The sequence below is a fragment of the Peromyscus maniculatus genome, chromosome 19 (assembly GCF_049852395.1).
Source record: "Peromyscus maniculatus bairdii isolate BWxNUB_F1_BW_parent chromosome 19, HU_Pman_BW_mat_3.1, whole genome shotgun sequence".
Taxonomy (NCBI): domain Eukaryota; kingdom Metazoa; phylum Chordata; class Mammalia; order Rodentia; family Cricetidae; genus Peromyscus; species Peromyscus maniculatus.
The window spans coordinates 40,997,585-41,019,606 of NC_134870.1; the positions used below are offsets into that span (position 1 = coordinate 40,997,585).

Consider the following 22,022-nt stretch of genomic DNA (forward strand, 5'->3'; position numbering starts at 1 on the left):
ATAATTTGCATGAGCCTCATGTAAAGTAGCATTGCTATGGTTGAAATAAGGAAGAATGTACAACTAGCAGGTTTAGAAGAATAGGGGGATTTAAGATTCTTGCCTTGGACATACTCATTTTGAGTTGCCTATTTGACATCCAGGAGGTCCAGTAATGTTGCCTTTGGGTTTTAGAAGAAGGTGTGAACTGAAGATATAAAGTAAGTAGCTGAGGCCAGGCATGGTGGTACATGCCTTTCTTGGGAGAGAGAGACAGGCAGATCTCTGAATTCCAAACCAGTCTGGTCTGCATAGTGAATTCCAGGACAGCCAGGGCTGTATAGAAAGACCCACATCTCAAAACAAAACAACAACAATAATAAGGACTATTGACAGATTCAAAGTTGCAGCAGTCCAGGTAATTGTAGGAGGGAATATAGTTAGAAAAAATAAGTGATAGAAGTATTGAATAGTACAACATTATATTATTAAAAATATGGTTTATATGGTATTTTATAGAATTTCAATGAAGTATTCCTAGGAGAGAGTGATCACTAGGATCAAATGCTACTGAAAAGTTAAGTATGTGAAGACAGAAATGAACACTGAATTTCACAGTATGTGAGGACATAATGATTCAGTAGGTCAGCATATTTGGGCTAACGATATGACTCAGTGGGCAAAGTGCTTGCTGCACAAGCCTGACCCAGAAACCACACAAAAGCTGAGTACTGTAGTGCATATGTCTGTAAGAAGCCTACTAGCCAGTTAGTTTGGCATACAAATGAGGTGGATGACAAGTGCTAACATTCAGGGTTGCCCTTCTACCTTCGTAGACATACTATGGCATATGAATGTGGGCTCTTGCTCACTGTCTCTGTCACTTTGTCTCTCCCCTTGCTTCCCCCCACCTTTTTCATACATACACACACATGCTCACAATTACAACAGAAACGTGGGGTGGTGGGAAGGGGAATTGGAGAGATGAATCAGCAGTTAAGAGCACTTGCTGTCTTTTAAGGACCCTAGTTTAGTTCTCAGTACTTCCATCACAAACACCTGTAGATCCACCTCCAGGGTATTCAACACCTCTGGCCTCTGCAGGCACCTGCATTCACATACCCATACCCATACATACGTACATATAATTTTTAAAAATTTAGATTAAATTTTTATAGAAAGAAGATGTTAACTTACATCATTAGCTGTCTTTTTCACCTCAAAATCAATGTTTTAACTACTTCAAGTTTGTTGGTAGATCACTTGGCTTAGTTTAAGTAAGACCCTGAGTTCCATCCCTAGTCCCCCCCTTCTCTCTCTCTCTCTCTCTCTCTCTCTCTCTCTCTCTCTCTCTCTCTCTCACACACACACACACACACACACACACACACACACACACACACACACACACACACAAATTACCTTGAAATTCAAATAGAGTGTTTATCTAGGTAGAGAAACTATCCTTATGATGGCTAATAAGGAGACTCTTAGTCAGGGGATGTAGCTCAGTGAAAGACCATGTGTTTAGCATGCACAAGGCCTTGAGTTTCATTCTCAGTATAACAACAGAATAAATAATAGGATATTCTGAAAGATTGATACTTTAAAAGCATTGCTTAGAATATATCCAGAAAGTTGAAGGCAGTCTTTCACTTTGGTTGCTATAAAATACTTTCCCCTGAGGTGCTGAGCTTGCCTTCTTACCCCTCTGTGCTGTAATTGTGTTCATTTCTGTGTGATTTCTATTAAGGTAAAATCCTATAATGTTTATAGTTGAAAGAAACTATTTAGACCTACTTGAATTCCTTATTTATCTTAATTATGGTTGAAATATTTCATATTTTTAAGTTACTTTTGAATTTATTTACTAAAGGATTTTTTTTTTTTTAACAGAAATATGTTGGTGAAGTGTTTAACATCGTCAGTCAGCAATCAACAGCCAGGCCAGGCTGCATTATTGCATTAGATCCCATTACCAAGCTTGTAAGTATTATTTTTCTGCTATTTAGCATTAGGTAGATGACATATATAGAGACTCATCACAGAGGTTTCCTGGTGAGATATGAGCTTGCTTTACCCACCAGGGCTGCATAGGGGAATGATTGGACCACGGGCGTGGTTACCAGGTGTTTGGAAGAGTCTACACTTGGCTGTGCAGTATGCTTTGATCTAGCAAGGGGGAAGTCTTTTGCCCCACCCCTTGGCATTGTTATCAAAAGCCCTTTTGAAGAGACAGAAGGGGCTTGTGGATTTTGATCCAGGTCCTCCCAAAGCTATCTTGTGTTTCTCTCTGTCTCCTTTCCGCTATCTTTCTATCTAAAAGTTTCTTATTCATCTCTTTTCCTCATAGGAACCCTTTAAAAGGTGGGAGCTGGCCTCCCACAAATGCTGTCCTGACTTAGGTTCAGGGACCCCCACAGATGATGCCCTGAACAGGAATTAAGGCTCAGGGACCCCACAGATATATATGTCAATTTATGTTGGTATTTATTTATCTCAGCACGGCAGAAAAACCCAGTTGCTTCATGTTTTTCAAGAAGATTTCATTTTGAATAACCTTGAAAAGAAAAGTCTGGGGAAAGATAGCATTTTATTGGATCCAGGTAAGGAAAAAATTTGCTGTGATGAAAAATATTATGCAGCTCATGTTACATAGTTTATAAAGATGAATTAATACACCTCAAGTTGTATTTCAGGTTGATTTTCTTTTAACATAAATACTGTTATCTCTTTCTTTTGTCTGTGAATGTATGTGTTTATTTATGTGGTCTAATTAGTAGCCTAGACTGGCATTGAAATACCCTGCTCAAGGTATCTTCTTGCTTCAGCCTCCTGAATAGCTTGAATATACATATATAGCCCTTTTTGTAGCATATCTTTTTACTCTTAACCAAGAAATAGACAGAGAAACAAATCAAAGCAAATTGACTGTTCCTTAGTTGCATGTTACTTTGCTCTTAAGTTCCTCCCTGCTGCCTGATCTCCTTCCAAGCCTGTTTTTTAAACTGACCTGGTGATTGAGCAAGCTAAGCTAGTGTTCTGTGATTGAGCCATACCCCCCAACCCATTTGCATGTTATGTTAGGTACACACCAGAGGAATCTGTTATTACCATGTGAGTGAGTGGGGTGCCCTTTACATGGATGTATTTTTTTTTTTTTGAAAAATGTGGACACCTGACTTTCCAAAAACCCATAATTTCAAGAAATAAATGTTTAAAATGGTAATGTTATTAGTTTCACCAGTGTCTTAATTAATATAAATATATGCATAATAAAGCTTTTATAATAAAAGTTCATTTTTAACTAAGTTCTACCACCTAACCTTATTATTAACTTGCATGAAGGAAAGCTGAGAAAACAGCTAAAATTTATTGGTTATCGGTTTTAATTACAGAGACAAACCAAACTGGGTAATTTCACTCCTGAAGACTCAAGTCCAGTAAGCAGTTACACTATGTCAGTGAAGTCAGTTATTGTGTCTCAGATAATATTAACTGTATTATTTATTTGCTCCAGATCTTTTTCTTAAAAGTACATCCTTTCTTCTGCATTTCCCACTTTACTTCTGAGATGTATTACTTAGAGTTTTGCACTTTAACATTGGTAGTGTCTTACTGTGGTTTCAGCTAGCTTTTCATTTTCCTTGAGAGTTTATGAACTGTGAAAATATACTTTTTTCATGTGCTTTTGTAATTTTGGACATCCTAGCCATATGCTAAAGATGAGAGGAATAAAGGGATGGCAGGATGGCTCAAGACAGTAAAATGCTTGTCACATAGCATGAAGAATCTGAGGTTAATCTCTAGAACCTTGGGTCAAATACAAAGTAGAGAGTGATTGTGGAAGAGTTCCAGCAGCAACCTCTGGCCTCAGCACACTTGCACATGCTTGAGTACCCCTGCCCCCAAACACACACACACACACACACACACACACACACACACACACACACACACACACACACACACACAGAGCGATGACAGGTGTAAGATATGGAATACAGAAATGAAACATTCTTTTTCTATATGATATTAAGGGTGTTAATATTATTAATCTTTTTGGAGCATGAAAATTTGAAGAAATTTTTTAAATAGAGATTGAGAGAAAAACAACAGAGCAGGCAAGCTGTAAGTCTTGGCATCTGCTAGGAGGAGGGAGAAGAAAAAGAAGAGAGAACTACATGCCCTTTAAAGTTAGTATCTGAGAAAGCTACCAGGGTCAGCAGTGGAAGACAAGTACCACATGGCAAGGGTGAGGGCAGGTTCAGGAAAAGTGAAAAGAAAACCACAGTGTCAAGGAACTCATGCCGAGACTTTGACCAGTATTTGCAAAAAAGAATAGAAAGTCTTGTGAGGTGGAGAACTCCTTAATGTCAGCTTTTAGGAAGCTGAGACAGGCACATCTCAATTAGTTTGAGGTCAGCCTTGTCTACAGAGTGAGCTCCAGGCCAGCCAAGACTATGTAGTGAGACCCTGTCTAAAAAGAAAAAGAAAAAAAAAAAAAGAAAGAAAAGAATAATCAAAATGAAAATGCCAGCAGACTACATGGCAAAGGAACCACAGTACGGGAGCCACAGTACTGCATGATATGGCCCTGCAAGTGGCATGTTTTTCAAAAGCATAGGCAGATTGAGGAGTTACCTGCTGCATCTCTAGGGGTGGTGCTTCAAGGTCATTGACAGACAGCTAACCACTACAGGATGGCCTTTCCCACCCCAGATTTGTGACATTTTCTTCTATAGTTTTATTAAAAATATTTGTATGCCTTTACCATTTAATTCTTCTCTTGTATTCTAATAGTGTGTAGGTTTTCCAGAGCTTTTGCATGTTGGGTTCATGCATTTAAAAGAAATTGTCATTGACTTTGTCCAATTCCTCCATTTTGTCTTCTTACCCTGATAATCTATCTTCACGTGATCCATTGTTTTGGTAAGGCTTTTCACTGAAGGTCTTATGTGACCCATTATGTTTTTCATTTCTGTCATTTTGATTTGGATTGTCAATTTTTCTATCCCTTTATTAAATTCTATTTTTATATCTTATATTGACTTCTTTATTTCATGCAGCTGTTTGTGTTCTTGTAGCTAGAGTTTTCCTGCCTTGCCCACAGTCAGGACAAATCTCTGTCACCCGCCAGTCCCACAGCCGCTCAGACCCAACCAAGTAAACACAGAGACTTATATTGCTTACAAACTGTATGGCCGTGGCAGGCTTCTTGTTAACTGTTCTTACATCTTAAAGTAACGCATTTCTACAAATCTATACCTTGCCACGCGGCTCGTGGCTTACCAGCATCTTCACATGCTGCTTGTCCTGGCAGTGGCTGGCCGCGTCTCCTTCTGCCTTCCTGTTCTTTTATTTCTCCTCTGTTAGTCCCGCCTATACTTCCTGCCTAGCCACGACCAATCAGGTTTTATTTATTGAGCAATCAGAGCAACTTGACATACAGACCATCCCCCAGTACAGCCAAGTGCAGACCATCTCAGACACCTGCACTCAGGCCCATGGTCCTAATCATCCTCTATGCAAACCTGCTGGGCAACGCCACAAAGAACCCAAGAAGGGCTCCCACAGGACATACATTAACATCCCACAGCATGTTCTCTTTGAAAATACTCAAGTCTTTGAGTTGTTTTACCATATTCATAAACATTCTTTGAAATTCTGCATCTGGAATTTCATTTAAGTCATTTTAATCAGAGGTCATTAATATGGGTGTAGGCAGAAGTTTCTCTCCACCTGCCTGTTCCCAAGTATCCAGCAGCCACTTCCCATATAATTGGGCTCAGAGGCTTAATATTACTTAGAAATGTTTGGCTGGTAGCTCAGGCTTATTACTAACTAGATCTTATACTTAAATTAACCCATAATTCTTATCTATGTTTAGGCATGTGGCTTGGTACCTTTTCTTAGTGTGACATGCTCATCTTGCTTCCTCTGCATCTGGCTGGTGACCCCTGACTCTGCTCTTCCACTTTCCAGAATTCTCCTTATCTGGTCATCCCACCTATACTTCCTGCTTGCTTCTGGCCAATCAGCATTTTATTAAACCAATTCGATTGACAAATCTTTACAGTGTACAAGAGCATGTCCCACAACATATGGGATTGATAATTTTTGGAAGAAACAACGTTGTCTTGGTTCTTTATGTTACTTGTGTTTTGCTGTGGGATCTGCACTTCTGGGATTAGATTTTTAGTTAAGGTTTACTGTTGTTTTTGTTCTTTTAATTCAGGGTTTTCTGCCATTGAATGAGTTTGTAGTGTTCAGGAGAGACTAGGCTGTAGTATAATTGTGATTTTGTTTTTTTCTGGTAGACTGGTTTTCTAGGCACTGGGCTCTATCTCTGCTTTGCCTCTGTGAGTTGAGTACCCTCTGCAGTAACAGCCAATATTCTCTTGGTTAACCAGTTCCAATAATCAAGTAGCATGTTTCTAAAATTTTAAAGTATTGTTGGGTCTGGGATCTCTCAATAATGGGGACAGGCCACCAAAATCTATTAAACCAGAAGCAAACTTCATTCCAGAAAAATAAAAAAAAAAATTATAAAACACTGCGGAGCACAAAAGCTTATCAGCTAACTGAGCCCACAGCCAATGTTGGAATTCTTAGGCTGTGGCAATGTAGGTGGGTACTGGCCCCTTTTTATAGTATCAAGCACAGGGTACATGCTTGGAGTCATGTAGAAATATCAGGCATGGGATGCATGCTAGAAGTCTTGCTTGGTTTTTTGTTTGTTTGTTTGGTTTTTGTTGTTTGTTTTTTTTATTTTTTTGAGACAGGGTTTCTCTGTGTAGCTTTGGAGCTTTTCCTGGAACTCACTCTGTAGTCCAGGCTGGCCTTGATCTCACTGCCTGCCTCTGCCTAATGAGTGCTGGGATTAAAGGCATGAGCCACCACTGCCCAGCTGCTAGAAGTCATGTAGAAACAACTATTAAAAGTTAACATTGAGGGGCTGGAGAGATGGCTCAGCGCTTAAGAGCATTGAACTCACTCTGTAGTCCAGGCTGGCCTTGATCTCACTGCCTGCCTCTGCTTAACGAGTGCTGGGATTAAAGGCATGAGCCACCATTGCCCAGCTGCTAGAAGTCATGTAGAAACAACTATTAAAAGTTAACATTGAGGGGCTGGAGAGATGGCTCAGCGGTTAAGAGCATTGACTACTCTTCCAGAGGTCCTGAGTTCAATTCCCAGCACCTACATGGTGGCTCACAGCCATCTATAATGAGATCTGGTGCCCTCTTCTGGCATGCAATGATACATGGAGGCAGAATGTTGTATACATAATAAATAAATAAATCTTAAAAAAAAAAGTTAACTTTGGTTTCATTTGTGAGTGGTAGGGGGTTATTGAAGAATAGCTAACCCAGGGCTGCAAAGGGCAATCTTTAGTAAAAGTAAATTAACATTTGGTTTGTTGACAGAGCTGTCCATCTTAAAACACAGAGGGGCCCAGTTAAAGGTTAATCTTTTTTTTTTTTTTTGTTAGCCAAGCTGATGGCTGTCAGTTGCCATTCCTTAAGTTTATAATTTTATATTTCTATATTCCTTGACCCTTAAGTATCAGTTAGGGATAAAGGGACCCCAGTGGTATTGTGTATACTGACAATATGAGTAGAGTGGAAAAGAAAGACGTAAGCAATCCAGCTAGACTGGTGATAAGTATTGACATATGTAGCAATTGGAACAATTGATTCAAAGTTTTAAAAAAATGGGTTGGGTATATGGGAGTTTTAGTTAACTAGGTAAGCCTCTTGGCTTTTAGAGATACAACATGAGGAGGGATAGATGCTGAAAAGAGAAAGGAAAAAAAATGAATAATGAGAGTAAAATAGTAATAAGCATGTACAAAGCCCTATTGTACTGTCCTTTTTTAAAATCTTTTTGAAACTGGGTCTTTTTATATGGCCCAAGGGTGTCCTGGAACTTGTTATTTAGATGAGGCTGGCCTTGAACTTAGATCCACCTGTTCTGCCTCCTTACTGAATGCTGGGATTAAAGGTTTTGCACCACCATGCCAGGCTCCCTACTGTGCTTATAAAGATAAGAAATAGTTGTAGGGAAGGTATGGGGATATAAATGCTTTGTCTCCCTGGCCTGTGTCTGGGCTGTACTCTTGACTTTTAGGGTCCTGTTCTCTTGTGGACTCCCCCTCCCCTTGCATGTGTATGGAGTTTTCTGTTAAGTAGGCTGTGGCTAGCCTAGGCAGTCTCCACCTTCCTGCCCCAGAGCTGGAGCAGCTGGTAACTGTGCAGTACCTATGGCACTGTTTATAGCTTATGTTTACCTCTGATAGCTTAGCCTTTTCCAACTGGGGCACTGATGGTGACCCTGGCAGCAGTTTCTGAAATCTCTACTAACACTGCTTTGGTGTCTTTCCTTTTGGAGTCCTTTAGTCAAGTTTGCCTGTAATAAAATGTTGCTGTGGCGGCAACAGCTGCTTGGTTTCAGTTGTAGCATCAAGTTCAGTCTGATGATAGAGGAAGTTCATGGTCTAATGGTTGAAGATGTTTGTTGACTCTTGATCAGATCAGTTCAGAGACTGGAGAAGTAGATGATGGAGTAATAAAATATTTCTGTTCTGTTTCTGATGGCAGTAATCAGGCACTGGTTCTGACATGGCTTCTAAGGTGCCATCTTACCTACAAGTCCTGTGGCCTAAGGTGCCATCTTACCTACAAGTCCTTTTTTGCTTTCTTTTTAAAACATTTCTTACACAAATTTAAAATTGTAAAGCTTTTTTATACCCTAATAATAGTTGTTTTCACCTTTTTAAAATTTTTAAATGAATTTATTTTATATATACGTATACAATAATGAAATACCTGATAGTTAAATTCCTAATAGTTATTTTGTGTCTTTCTCCAGACCTCTGATTTTTTTCAGATTTATTTTTTTTAACTTTCTTTGTATTTATTCTTTGTGTCTTTCACATCATACATCTTGATCCCACACATTTCTCCATCCTTTCATATCCACGTGTGCCCTTATAGTCCCCTCCCCATAAATAAAATTTAAGAGAGAAAAAAAGAGGAAAGAATAATCTTGTCATGTTGTCATAGATGGAAGCTGTTGTGTGGCACAGTGAGTCACTAGTTAACCCTTTTGTCCATATATCTTTACTTGCAAGTATTCATTGCAAAGAATCACTGGTCTAGTTCAAGGCCTCTGGTTTCTATTACACTACTGATTCTGGGTCCTCACTGGGACTTCTCTTGTATGTCCTATTGTTGCCCTGTGTTGTGGAGATCCTGTAGCTTTGGACCTGCAGCTTTAGGGTCAGGGCATCTCTTCCCCACCCACACTACCATATGGCAGATGAGGAGCGGAATCGACTCTGCCGTGCTGCCCAGGTGAGATTCAGGGCCCACTTTCCGGGTGCTGAAGCTGGTAGGGGGCAGGGTCAGCTCTCTCACTCACCACACGTGGCAGGGGCAAAGGGGGAAGGCATCTTTCCCTGCCCTCACTACCACACGGCAGATGGGGGGAGGTGTCCAGCTATCCCACTCTGACAGCCTCAGAGCCAGCTCACCTGGGCCTCTGCCAACAGGGTGTGAGAGCAGGCCCTGCACCCAACTATGTGACCCAGGCAAGGAGCAGGGCCCACTTTCCTGAGTACCTACAGCTTGTAAGGGGGAGTAGGCAGCAAGGGGCAAGGAGTAAGGGGGGACATTTCTTCCTAGCCTACCCACCACATGACAGACGGATAGTTGGAGACAGCTCTCCCATGTTCACAACTTCGGGGCTGGCTCCCCCACACCTCTGCCAACAGGGTCAGCTCTACTGTGCTGCCCAGGTGAGGTGCAGGGCCTGCTCTCCCTAGTCCTGCAGCTGGGGAGTGGCAGGGGCAGCTCTCCTGCTCTTATGACCTCAAGGTTCTCTACCTGCCTCAGGCATGGGGGCGGGGAGGTTGGGGAATCTCTTCCCCGCCCATGCCACCCTATGGTGAAGCCAAATGTGTCACGCTCACATTCTCTTGGGTGGCTTACCTGTGCCCTGGTCAACAGGGTCAGCTCCTTTATGCTACCCAGGCAAGGTGCAAGGCCCACTTTCCCAAATGTTGCAGCTGGTAAAGGGGAAGGTCAGCTCCCTCACCAGCTGGAGGGAGCAGTAAGCGGGGGCATCTTACCCTCACTCCCACCACCATTCTGCAGACGAGATTAAACAGTACCAGCTGTGCCCTTCTCACACCTTCAGGGCTGGCTCACCAGCACCCTTGTCTACAGGGTCAACTCTGCTGTGCTGCCCAGGCAAGGCATAGGGCCTGTTCTTCTGAGTACTGTAGCTGGTGAGGGGTTGGCATCAGCATTTTTATATGTTCTTTTCTGTGATTTTCTATCATTGCATGTGTCTTGTGTGTGTATGTGTGTGTCTGAGAGACCGAGACAGAGATTGAGATTAAAGACTGGATCCAGGACATAATGCTAAGCAAGCTTTCTATCAATGAACTATACCTGCAGCTTCTTTTATTTTGAGACAGGGTTTTGCCCAGGTTGCCCTTGAATTGGGATCTATCTGCATCAGCTGCCCAAGTACCTAAGGTTACTGATACTGGTATCCATTTCTGACTATAATGTTAATTTTTGTTTAGATAATATATATATGAAGAATAGATTGTAATCAAGAAATCTTACACTAAAATCTTTCATAAAAGAGGCAATAATGATCTGGTTTTATGATAATTTCAGAAAGATGCATTTAGTTACTTATTTCTGCAACTTTTATGCTATTTACACTTTGCAGTATGAATGAAGAAGGATTTTTTCTTTCTTTTTTTGTTATTGTTTTGTCTGTGTGTCTGTATGTGTGTGCTTGTGTAAATGCAGGTGTGCATATGCCAGAATCAAGCATGTGGAGGTCAAAATAACTTTTGGGGTTCAGTTCTTGCCTCCCTCTTGGACAGAGTCTCATTTTTTTGGCTGTTGCTAACTGGAATGTGAGCTTTCAGGCAAGTCTCCTCTCTGCCTCTTATCACAATGAAGGTGCTGAGATTATAGTTATCTGCTAGCACATCTGCCTCTTATCTCAATGAAGGTACTGAGATTATAGTTATCTGCTAGCACATCTGCCTCTTATCACAATGAAGGTGCTGAGATTATAGTTATCTGCTAGCACATCTGCCTCTTATCTCAATGAAGGTACTGAGATTATAGTTACCTGCTAGCACATCTGCCTCTTATCTCAATAAAGGTACTGAGATTATAGTTATCTGCTAGCACATCTGCCTCTTATCTCAATAAAGGTACTGAGATTATAGTTATCTGCTAGCACATCTGAACTCTTATCTCAATGAAGGTACTGAGATTATAGTTATCTGCTAGCACATCTGAACTCTTGTCATCTAGGACTAGCAAAGTTGGTAGGTCAAACAGTCAGTCTGTCTCCCCGCTCCACCCCTCTCCCCCGTGTGTGTCTGTGTGTGTGTTTGTATGTGTGAGACACACACACATAAAGGGAAGTTTTTTCTTGACTCTGTTTTCTTATAAAGACTTCACATTTTTATATGGAACTAACCTTGGAAGGTCTGCATGTTGTCGTCCTCCCCTGCCCTGGACAGGAGTTTCTCTGTGTAGCCTTGGCTGTCCTGGAACTCACTCTGTAGACCAGGCTGGCCTTGAACTCACAGAGATCCACCTGCCCCTGCCTCCCAAGTGCTGGGATCAAAGGCATGGGCTACCATCCAGCTACCTTGGAAGGTTTTTAATAACACAATTTCATTGTGATATATTGGCCTAAAGTACTGTGTTACATAGTTTCCATCTCTTTAGCAATGTCCTACTTACTAGGATCTCATTGTGAACAGTTCAGTGTTAATAACTATAATAGGACCTTTTAAGGTTAAAATGTTCAAATTCAACACTTAAAATTTAGACTTTGAAAATGAAATTACAGACAGCATGCATATAATTAAAATTTCAAGATAATGCAAAGTCATGTGCTAACACCATTGAATACATTCTGTAATGCTGCTTTGTATTTTTTTAAGTTTCTCTCTCCAAGAAAGGAAAAAGCTGCTTTAACTTGGTATATTTGGTATACTATCTCATCTGTCTGTGTTAATGAAAAATATTCCTGATGTCAACAGGCAATTCACCTCATAGATTTTCTGAAAAGTTCTACCTGGTTGTTATAGAGTGCACTCAAGACAACCGTTCACTGTTACGTATGTGGGATTTACACTTAAGGTCCATTCCTGTCTCACTGGGTAAGTCTGCTTTGTTTTGTTGTTGTTTTTGTTTTTACATTCAAGTAGACCTACATTTTAACAAAATATACATATACAATTTGAAACTTTAGAGTTTTTTTCTTTTACTTTACTACATAGTTCATAAAATCCTACATACATTTAATTGAAAAATGGTTTTGTAAAACCGTGTTTATTCTTGTAAATACTATTGTTAAGATTATATATTAATTCTATAAAATAATGAGTTTATTAGCTTTTTATAGATGTTCATAGTTCCTTGATCATATCTTCCCTTTCCCCTCTTCCTCTTTCTCCTCCTATTATCCTTTCTTAAACCAGTGTCTCCTTTTCCATTGTTTAGAATTAGTTTTTGAAACCATTCTTATATACTGGTGATAATTATAGTAGTTAGAATACCAAAAGTAAAATGACTTTTACTTTCTTTCTGTGTAGAGTATCTACAGTTTTATATTTCAGCTATGTATTAAAAAGTAGTAATTACAATACCTACTCATAGAGAGTTCCCTCCCAGTTTTTGGTTCTGGTTTTTTGTTTTACAGATGAAAGAGCAGACACAAAACTATCAGAAGCTGTTTGGCTACCAGAAGAGCATTATTCCTCTTCTCCAGAGAAAATTCTGTCTCCGTTTTCACAGAGATTCCAGGCTTGCAGGGCCAATCTCCAGAGCACCAGCAGGCTGTCCCTGTTCTCTGAAATGGTGTACAGCAAGGAGATGGATCTACCGGAAGGAGTGGAGATAATCAGTGTTAAGCCTTCAGCAGGTCTGTAAGATCTACCAAAAGAGACTGAGCCACCTTTGTAAGGCATGAGTGTTTACCATGCCCTTTCTAAAAGTAAATACTATAACTCACTCTGAAATACACACAAAGCAGAAATGGAAATAATTACATTGAAGGTTTAAATTTCTTACTATGTTTTCAAGTTATGTGACATTTGCCTAGAGTTTTGTTTCCCTCAACTCCAAATCCTTCAAGTTGAAAAAATTAACTATTACATTAGACAAACAAAGAGCAAGTTTGTAGAATGTAGACAGTAATAACTTTTACCTTATTTGCCAACTGTTTTAGTATTTATAGTAGTTTTCTGGAGCCATGTGCTAAGGCAGACAGTCCAAGGTTCCTGTGTTATATTATCACCCTTCTTCCAAGGCAGTGGTTTTAAGAGTACAATTTCCAGCCCAGGAGAAGAGTATACTGTACACTTGTAGAAGTGAAGTTACTGATTCATGCACAGTGGCTTATTGCCCAGTGATCTGATGTATAAGCCTTCCAGGTATTTCACACACATGTATCAAGAATACAAGGCAATATACAAAGCCTCTTTATTTTTGGACTTTTTTAAAAACAGGAGTTTCCTTAACTGATGTCAACATCCCCTACTCAAACAGTCCTCTTATTCAGCCCCCAAGTACAGGGAGTATAATCATTCCAGACTCTACTCTCAAATTCCTATTTTTTAAATCATCAAATTCTCATGAAAGTGTGACTTGATTACAAAGTCTAGGTTAGAGGCCAACAAGTGTGGTGGAAACTAGTACTCCAGTGATTCCTGTGCTTATAGATATAGAACCAGTGTGCTAAGGTTCTAAGAATACCAACACAACATCCATGGTTTTAGTCATTCTTTCATTTTCATACTCAGAATGTGCCTTTTTTCATTGCTATTTCTCATTCTTTTGACTGACTGATTAAAATACAAATACTGTTATCAGGTACTTAATCTTTTGTGAAAGATGAAAGTTTTAAGAGTTGGGGTTATTAACAATACTTTGACTAATTTTTACATTCTTCTTCCATATATGAAACAGTGTAAGGAGAGTTGAAACTGGAAAAAGAATGATTTTAGTATTGATAGAATTCTGTTACTAGCCTCAACAAGTAGGTCTTTATTGTTGAAGTCCAGTTAAAGTAAAATAGAGAAATCAAAGATACTTATCAGGACAACTCTTTGGCCCAATTTAGAAGTCATGTGGAAAAACAGGATTTGTTTTATTTTATAAAAATGGTAACAAAGTCAGATTTGGTGGCTCATTCACATAATCTCTGCATTTGGAAGGCAAAAGCAGAATTGCTGCAAGTTCAATGCCAGCCTGGTCTACATAGCAAATTTCAGGCCCCCAGGTTATATCATGAGAGCCTATTAAAAGTAAAAAGGTGTTTGGGGGCCATGTAGTCAAAACTTTTTTTCTAGTGTGAATTTTATTTATTTATCTATTTATTCAGTTATCTTGGAAAGGATTAAAAATGGTTTTATTCCACACAAAGAAATTGATGGCCCTAATGTAATGTTAACATTTGTTTACGGCTTTAAAGTAACATGACAGTTAAGATGAAATGAACTTTAAATTGTGGTAGAGGCTTGTGGATGGTTCAGTGGGTAAAGGTGTTTGCTGGTAGGCCTGACAATCAGAGTTAATCTGAGTTAGATTCCCAAGACCCACATCCGGCATCTTTCCTCAGTTACTTTCTGTCTTTTTTAAGATATCTGTGGGGTATGTGCGTGTGAATGCAGGTGTCTATAAAGACCAACCTAATCCTCTAAAACTAGAGTTTCAAATGGTTGTAAGTTCCTTGATCTGGGTGCTGAGAATCAAACTGCAAGAGTGGTATGAACTCTAACTGCTGAGCTATCTCTCTAGCCTTCCACCTTTACTTTTTGAGGTCTCTGACTAATCCTGAAGCTCATTGATTTAGCTAGACTGTCCAGCCAGTGAGTTTTAGGGATCTACCTCTTAACTGCCGACTTCTACCCATAAAGCTACAGAGCTCCTATTCCCAGCTTTTTTCTTTTTATCCCCATTCTTGATAATTCGAGTCATATACAATGAAATATGATCATACATAACCCCTATTTTCCTCCTTCAACTCCATCTATATCCACTCTAACATGCCCCCTTCCCATTACATGTCCTTTTTAAAAAAAAAAAAATTTTAAATAACCCCCTTAGTCCAATTATTGTTGCCCATATGTGCATACATATGGGGCATTGGAATCCTATCAAGGGCTACATCCTCAAGAAAGAATGATTCTCTGTCCTTCAGAAACTTAACAAATGCTCATAGCTGCTCAGTAAGGAGTAATACCTGGATGCCATCTACCCATCTATGCCAGAGTTTTGGCTGGTTTGATTCTGTGCAGTAACCACAGCTGCTTGAGTTCATGAGTGTGGTAGCCATGTCATGTCTAGAAGGTAGTATTTTATACAACTCCCCACCCCCAGCTGACTCTTAGATTCTGTCTGTCTTCTCTTCAGTGATATTCCATGAACTGGGAAGAGGGGAGTTGGTATTTCATTTAGGGCTGAGTACTTAGTCTCTCATCAGCACTTGGACCAATTGTGCATCCTTCCATTGACTGCTATCCACTGCAAAAAGAGGCTTCTCTCATCAAGTTGTAGAGCAGCCTAGATTATAGGTATAAACATAAAGATTTAGATGATAATTTGATAGCAAGACCATTAAGTAAAATAATAATCGCAGATACTACTCATGGTCTTTTGACTAGATTATAGTACAGGGCATGAAATTTCCTCTTGTAGAGCAGGCTTCAGATCCAATCAGTAAGCATTTAGTTATCCTCTAACAGTAATGCCACTGTTGCACAAACTAGCATGTTTTGTTTGATAGGTTGTATTGTGATATGTATGGTTCAGAGCTGGGTGTGACCATTCATGTCTTTTCTTGCCCAGCCTCTTGCATAGCATCTTCACACTATGGAAGCTCACTGCCAAGGAAGAAGCTTCCTGGACAGTTTGAATTTGATTTCTCTATATCCTGCAGCCAGTGTGTACAGTGTCTTCAGCAGTAGAGTGACATCATTTAGTTGTGGTGGGTAATCAAGGGCAACAGCAATGTCTCGTATTGTTTTATAGATCTCTAGGACCCCTCTGACCAATAACTCATAGGGAGGTATGCCATGGGCAGGCCCGGCACTGTCCACATATGTAGGATAATTCTATTTAAACTCTTTTCAATTGCTTTTTTTTACAGTTAACTTCCTAGTTGATATGTTTCATGCCCAGCTTTTTACCTGGGTTCTCAATACCCCACCTCAGATCCTTGTACTTATGCATCAGGCACTGAATTGACTGAGCTATCTCCCCAGCCCAGTTACCTATATTTTATGAATAAATTTGGTGGTATGTAGTCATCCCTGTTTGGAGTTGGATATATATTTTACTCAACAGTAACACAGTTGAGTAGTTGTAATAGAGATCCTACATCTGCCTGAAGTAGTTATCAATATTCCCTTAAATTTGACAACCTGTTTTAGGAAAATAATGGTATATATTGTTAGTTTAAGTCTGATAAAGTATTAATTTCACTTAGGAATAGATTAGTGTTATTAAATATGCTTCAATTGTATAAGACTTTGGGGGTATAAACATAAATATTTAGAAGACAATTAAATGCTGTGTCAGTTTATCTAAATAATAAAATCCAGTTCTCCACTAGGGACTGTGATCCCCACCACCATGGGTTTTTGATGTAGTCTGCAGTACTAGTAAGAGAAGAGTCTACTCTCAATGACTAGTGGTCAGTGCAGATACATGGCTGCACAGAATACTAATGGAAGATGTTTATTGTCTCCCTCTACAGCTCAGGGAAAATTGTAGGAAAAGGGGTGATAAGACTATAAAAACCAGCAGATAGAAAGAAAGGCCGCAAAATACCATTTTCTGGACAAGACAAATTCATAGCAGCTGCAGGTGCCTGCAAGGGGTTTGTGTATGAATGAGCCTGTCATCAGTCAAGCATGGATGGAGGAGGGACTCAGAGATCCCAGCCTCTCACTGCTGAACAATTTGTTACTGATAGATGCAGAAGAGGGGGTATTGTTGCCTTTACCAGGCTGCAGTGAGTAGTTCTAATCCACTGGTGACAAGAATAACCTTGTTTAAGCTAGATAGGTCACAAAACAAAATTGAAAATCATGAACCTAGGAAAGACATTAGTGGGGTTGGGTGAGTGGGTGGTAGTGATGGGAGGGAGAAGTAGAAGGTGAGGAGGGAGAGAGGGAGGAAATCAGAATATTTTATAGTATAAGCATGAAATTTTCAAATAATGAAATTAATAAAAAAAAACTGTTAAGTGACCATAAGCTTGGGAAGTCATACTTGTATTGAAAATATGAAGAAAATGGACCTAGAGACTCTTGACAGATTTTTTAAAATATATTAATATTTTTAAAATTGAGATACGTGGTTATAAAACTGGCAAATGATGGGTACAGAATCAGGATAATAACTTAAGTTTTAATAATCCTTTATAGTACAATTGTTCAGTTAAGTTAGAACCTATATAATGTGGATTGTCAGGTGCCAGGGTCCAGCCTCAACTTGGGTTCAGGTCCTGAGACGGGGAAGGGGCATTGATGCAAGGAAAACTTCTGACCACCAAGTGGGTTGCACTCAAGTGGCTTTGAAAGCTCAGGCATCTTTATTTATACTTAAACGGAGTTTTTTCTTGCCAGGGTTACATTAACACCTTTATTATTGGTTTCTGTTTTTGACTTTCAGAAATACATCACAACTTAAGGAATACATCATGATTATTATGAAAGCCCCCATTGTTCCCCTATATGCTTCCCTGATGCACCTTCCCACCCCTTGCATAACCTTATTCTAGACATCAAATTTAGCATTTTGCAGCTTAACTAAATATCAAGCCAGACACATCCTGCTCTGCAGCACTTATGTCAGCTGGCAGCTACTTGTGGTTACAAAGTAAAAAAGTAATAAACCTAGGCGCAGTGCTTTAAGGACAACAATATTCAAACCCAGAGAATTCTTTCATGTCTGCAAGATATATTTCTCTACAGTTCCCTTTTCTACAAGAGGATCCCATGTCTCAATCGCTCTGTGAAAGACAGACTTTGACAAAGCACTTTTTTCCCATCTCACTATACCATACTTCTCCACCAATATTAGCTCCTATGTATGGTAAAGATGGATCTATCCATCCCACATTTTGCATTTTTTACTCTGGGATCCTACCAGATCCTACCAATGAATCTATGCTTGGTGTCCGGGGAACTTAACAGTTGGTACTATGTATATTCCTGATACTTTCTCTCTAGTCTGTGTATGCATGCCTTACTCTCCTTTCAGAACTGTGAGACATACTTAATGTTCCAAGTATTATTTTCTTACATGTACCAAACTATCACTATTGAGTCAGAAAACTTCCCAGGGTTAGGAGTTATAGTTAGTAATTCCAGATAAGAGATTTAAGAAGCATAGCCCCCTATTGAATCTTAGGGAAAAATATTCTAGAAAGAGCAAATTTTCCAGGGAAAATTACAGCTATTACATGTGTGACTGACAAAGTAAAACTAAAAACCACCCAAAGAATCACCAATATATTGATAGAGAAAAGAGCCTGCAAGCTGCACAAATTTTGCAAATTCCTTTGCTGTCCTGTGGACCACTGGTTCTTGCCAAGTAGTGCCCGTTTATACAGGTACCTTGCCCTGAGGAGACCAATTGGGCAGGTAGCCTTATCCTCATCCAAGACTAGGCTGCACAGCTCCAACAGGGTGGCAGGGTGGGCTTTAACCTATAACATGCAGGGATTGAAATAAATTTTCTGAATTCTTTTTTAGTTCTAGGTTTTGGTGATATTTTTGTAGTATTTCTCTCTCTCTCTCTCTCTCTCTCTCTCTCTCTCTCTCTTTCTCTTTGTGTGTGTGTGTGTGTGTGTGTTTGGGTGTCTGCATGAACACATATATGGAACTCAGGTGTGTGTGTTTGTGTGTGTGTGTGTGTTTGGGTGTCTGCATGAACACATATATGGAACTCAGGTGTGTGTGTGTGTGTGTGTGTGTGTGTGTGTGTGTCTGCATGAACACATATATGGAACTCAGGACAACTTGAGTTAGTCTATTCTTTTCTTCCCTGTGTGCATTCGGGAATTAAACTCACTCAGGTTGTCAAGCTTGGCAGCAAGCACTTTTACTCACCAAGTCATCTAACCAGCCTTGTAGTATAAAGCTTATTGGTGTCATTAAGAGCCTGATCATGAGTCTTAAACTAAATTCAGACTCTCATGTTCTTTCTTTTTTTTGTTTTTTTGGTTTTTTGGTTGTTTTGAGACCACACACACACACACACATTTTGGTGCCTGTCTTGGATCTCGCTCTGTAGACCAGGCTGGCCTCAAACTCACAGAGATCCACCTGCCTCTGCCTCCCGAGTGCTGGGATTAAAGGCGTGCGCCACCAGCGCCCAGCAACTCTCATGTTCTTAACAGTAGTTTTCAGCAAAACAGCTAAAACTTTGAATACATAGAAAATATAAATAATTATCAAAAATTTTTAATGGCTCATTTTCTTTCTAGGACACCTGAGTTCATCTTCCATATATCCTGCATGCAGTGCCCCTTATTTATTGGCAACTTCGTGCTCAGATGATAAAGTAAGATTTTGGCGATGCAGAGTAACAGATGGAGAATCAGCTTCATCAAAGAATGGAAAAACAGATCTTGTGTATATCTGGGAAGAATGGCCATTACTCATTGAAGATGGACTTCAGAGCAATAGTAGTATAACTGTACCTGGTAGGCCTGTAGAAGTGAGCTGTGCACATACTAATCGTTTAGCAGTAGCCTATAAGCAGCCTGCATCTAATAGTAAATCTCAGGAGTTTGTGATGCACGTAAGTATTTTTGAATGTGAGTCGACAGGAGGTTCATGTTGGGTCCTTGAACAAACAATTCATTTAGATGAGTTAAATACAGTGTTGGATTCTGGCATTAGTATTGATAGCAATTTAGTGGCCTATAATAAGCAAGAGGCATATTTATGCAGTAAAGAAAGTATTACATCAAACACAAAACATTTGGTTCACTTAGATTGGATGTCTAGAGAAGATGGTTCTCATATCTTGACTGTTGGAATTGGCTCAAAACTTTTTATGTATGGACCCCTGGCTGGCAAGGTGCAAGAACAAACTGGTAAGGAGAACCAGACATTTCCTCTCTGGGAGAGCACTAAAATTGTACCTCTTTCTAAATTTGTACTATTACGAAGTGTGGACTTGGTTTCTTCTGTAGAAGGTGCCCCACCTTTTCCTGTTTCTTTATCATGGGTCCGGGATGGCATCCTTGTGGTAGGAATGGATTGTGAAATGCATGTGTATTCCCAGTGGCAGCCATCTTATAAACAAGAACTTGTTACAACAGATTCATACAATGGAAGCACTCCATCTATACTAAGTTTAATAAAACAAAGTAACTCATCAAGTTCTGGGCTACATCCTCCAAAGAAAACTCTTACTCGATCTATGACTAGTCTTGCACAGAAAATCTGTGGAAAGAAAACTACGTTTGACCCTTCAGTGGATATGGAAGATTCTGGTCTTTTTGAAGCAGCTCATGTACTTTCCCCAACTTTACCTCAGTACCATCCCTTGCAACTTTTAGAACTCATGGATCTTGGCAAAGTCCGGAGAGCCAAGGCTATCTTGTCACATCTTGTAAAATGCATTGCTGGGGAAGTTGTGGCTCTAAATGAAACTGAATCCAATCATGAGCGCCGCCTTCGGTCTCTCACCATCAGTGCTAGTGGAAGCACCACCAGAGACCCTCAGGCGTTCAACAAAACTGAAAACACAGATTACACAGAGATCGATTCTGTCCCTCCACTTCCTTTATATGCCTTACTTGCAGCGGATGATGACAGCTATTGCTCATCTTTGGAGAAATTGAGTAATGAAAGTTCCGTAAGGAAAAAAAACAAGTTATCAAAAGAAAGTTATGATGAGCTTTTCCAAACTTCAGTTCTGATGTCTGATAGTCACATGCTAGAGACAGATGAAGAAGATACAAAGCCCAGAGTTATTGACCTTTCACAATACAGTCCAACTTACTTTGGTCCTGAGCATGCACAAGTTCTTTCTGGCCATCTACTGCATTCTAGTTTACCAGGGCTCACCCGGATGGAACAGATGTCGTTGATGGCCTTAGCAGATACAATTGCAACTACAAGCACTGATATTGGAGAAAGCAGGGACAGAAGTCAAGGTAAGAGTAAACTCTACATGATGGGAAGAAATATTTTTATAGAAAATGATCTTATGTAATTTTTAATAAAAGTGGTATTATGAGGGCCGTTTAAAAACTATTGCAAAAAATTCATGTTTCAGGAATTCATAGCAGTCATCATTAAAAATTGTCTGCTCAGTACAAAAGATCCAACTGAACCCCTATGAGTTTAGCAGAAGTACAGATTTTAAGTAGCTGAAATGAAGTGTTTTTGTTTTTTCCTTATGTGGGAATAATCTACTGAAGAATATTACAGTATGATTCATGATTTTTGAAAAATTAGTGTTATTGTGTACTCCTGCCTAGAATAACAAATACAAAGACAACAGATTTTGATCTTTTCATTACCCAGAGAGCATTTTTTTAAGCATCTAGGCTTTGAGCACATAGAAATGGAAATTTTCCATCATATCTCAAGCAGAGTCTAAAAATTAGCAAGTCCATTATTTTAAACCAGATATATTGCTTAGTAGGATTCACCATTTAACTAAACTTGGCAAGAAAATAAGGATTAAATTTGACACAAAAAGTTTTAAATTAAAAAAATTAGTTTATACTTTTGAGGGTATTACTAGTAGATGTTAATTTTATGTAAATATGTTTATTTTAATATGTTTAATAGGAGTATGTTACTGTTATTTTTAATCATATAAAGGAAAAATCAGGACTTAATTACCATACTGTTTATAAAACCATTTCCTTCAGTGTTACAACTGGTTCTTGGGATGTGGATATGATTTGAATCCATTATAGTAAGCATTATTATTAACATACCATAGAAAGTATTAAAT

At 39.4% G+C, this 22,022-nt stretch overlaps 1 protein-coding gene across 5 annotated transcripts in view; it reads left to right on the top strand.

The window, feature by feature from the left end:
• The window catches only part of Dmxl1 (Dmx like 1), a 151,741-nt gene that overhangs the window by 47,714 nt on the left and 82,005 nt on the right, over positions 1-22,022 (top strand). For all 5 annotated transcript variants that reach the window (XR_013046084.1, XM_076555237.1, XM_076555238.1 and 2 more), the window contains exons 14-18: positions 1,876-1,965; positions 2,483-2,585; positions 12,068-12,187; positions 12,730-12,951; positions 19,528-21,210. Coding sequence is in view for 4 of the 5 variants with exons in the window: in XM_076555237.1 (XP_076411352.1) it covers positions 1,876-1,965; positions 2,483-2,585; positions 12,068-12,187; positions 12,730-12,951; positions 19,528-21,210 (2,218 nt within the window). In the remaining variant the exon portion in view is untranslated. The remainder of the gene's footprint in view (positions 1-1,875; positions 1,966-2,482; positions 2,586-12,067; positions 12,188-12,729; positions 12,952-19,527; positions 21,211-22,022) is intronic.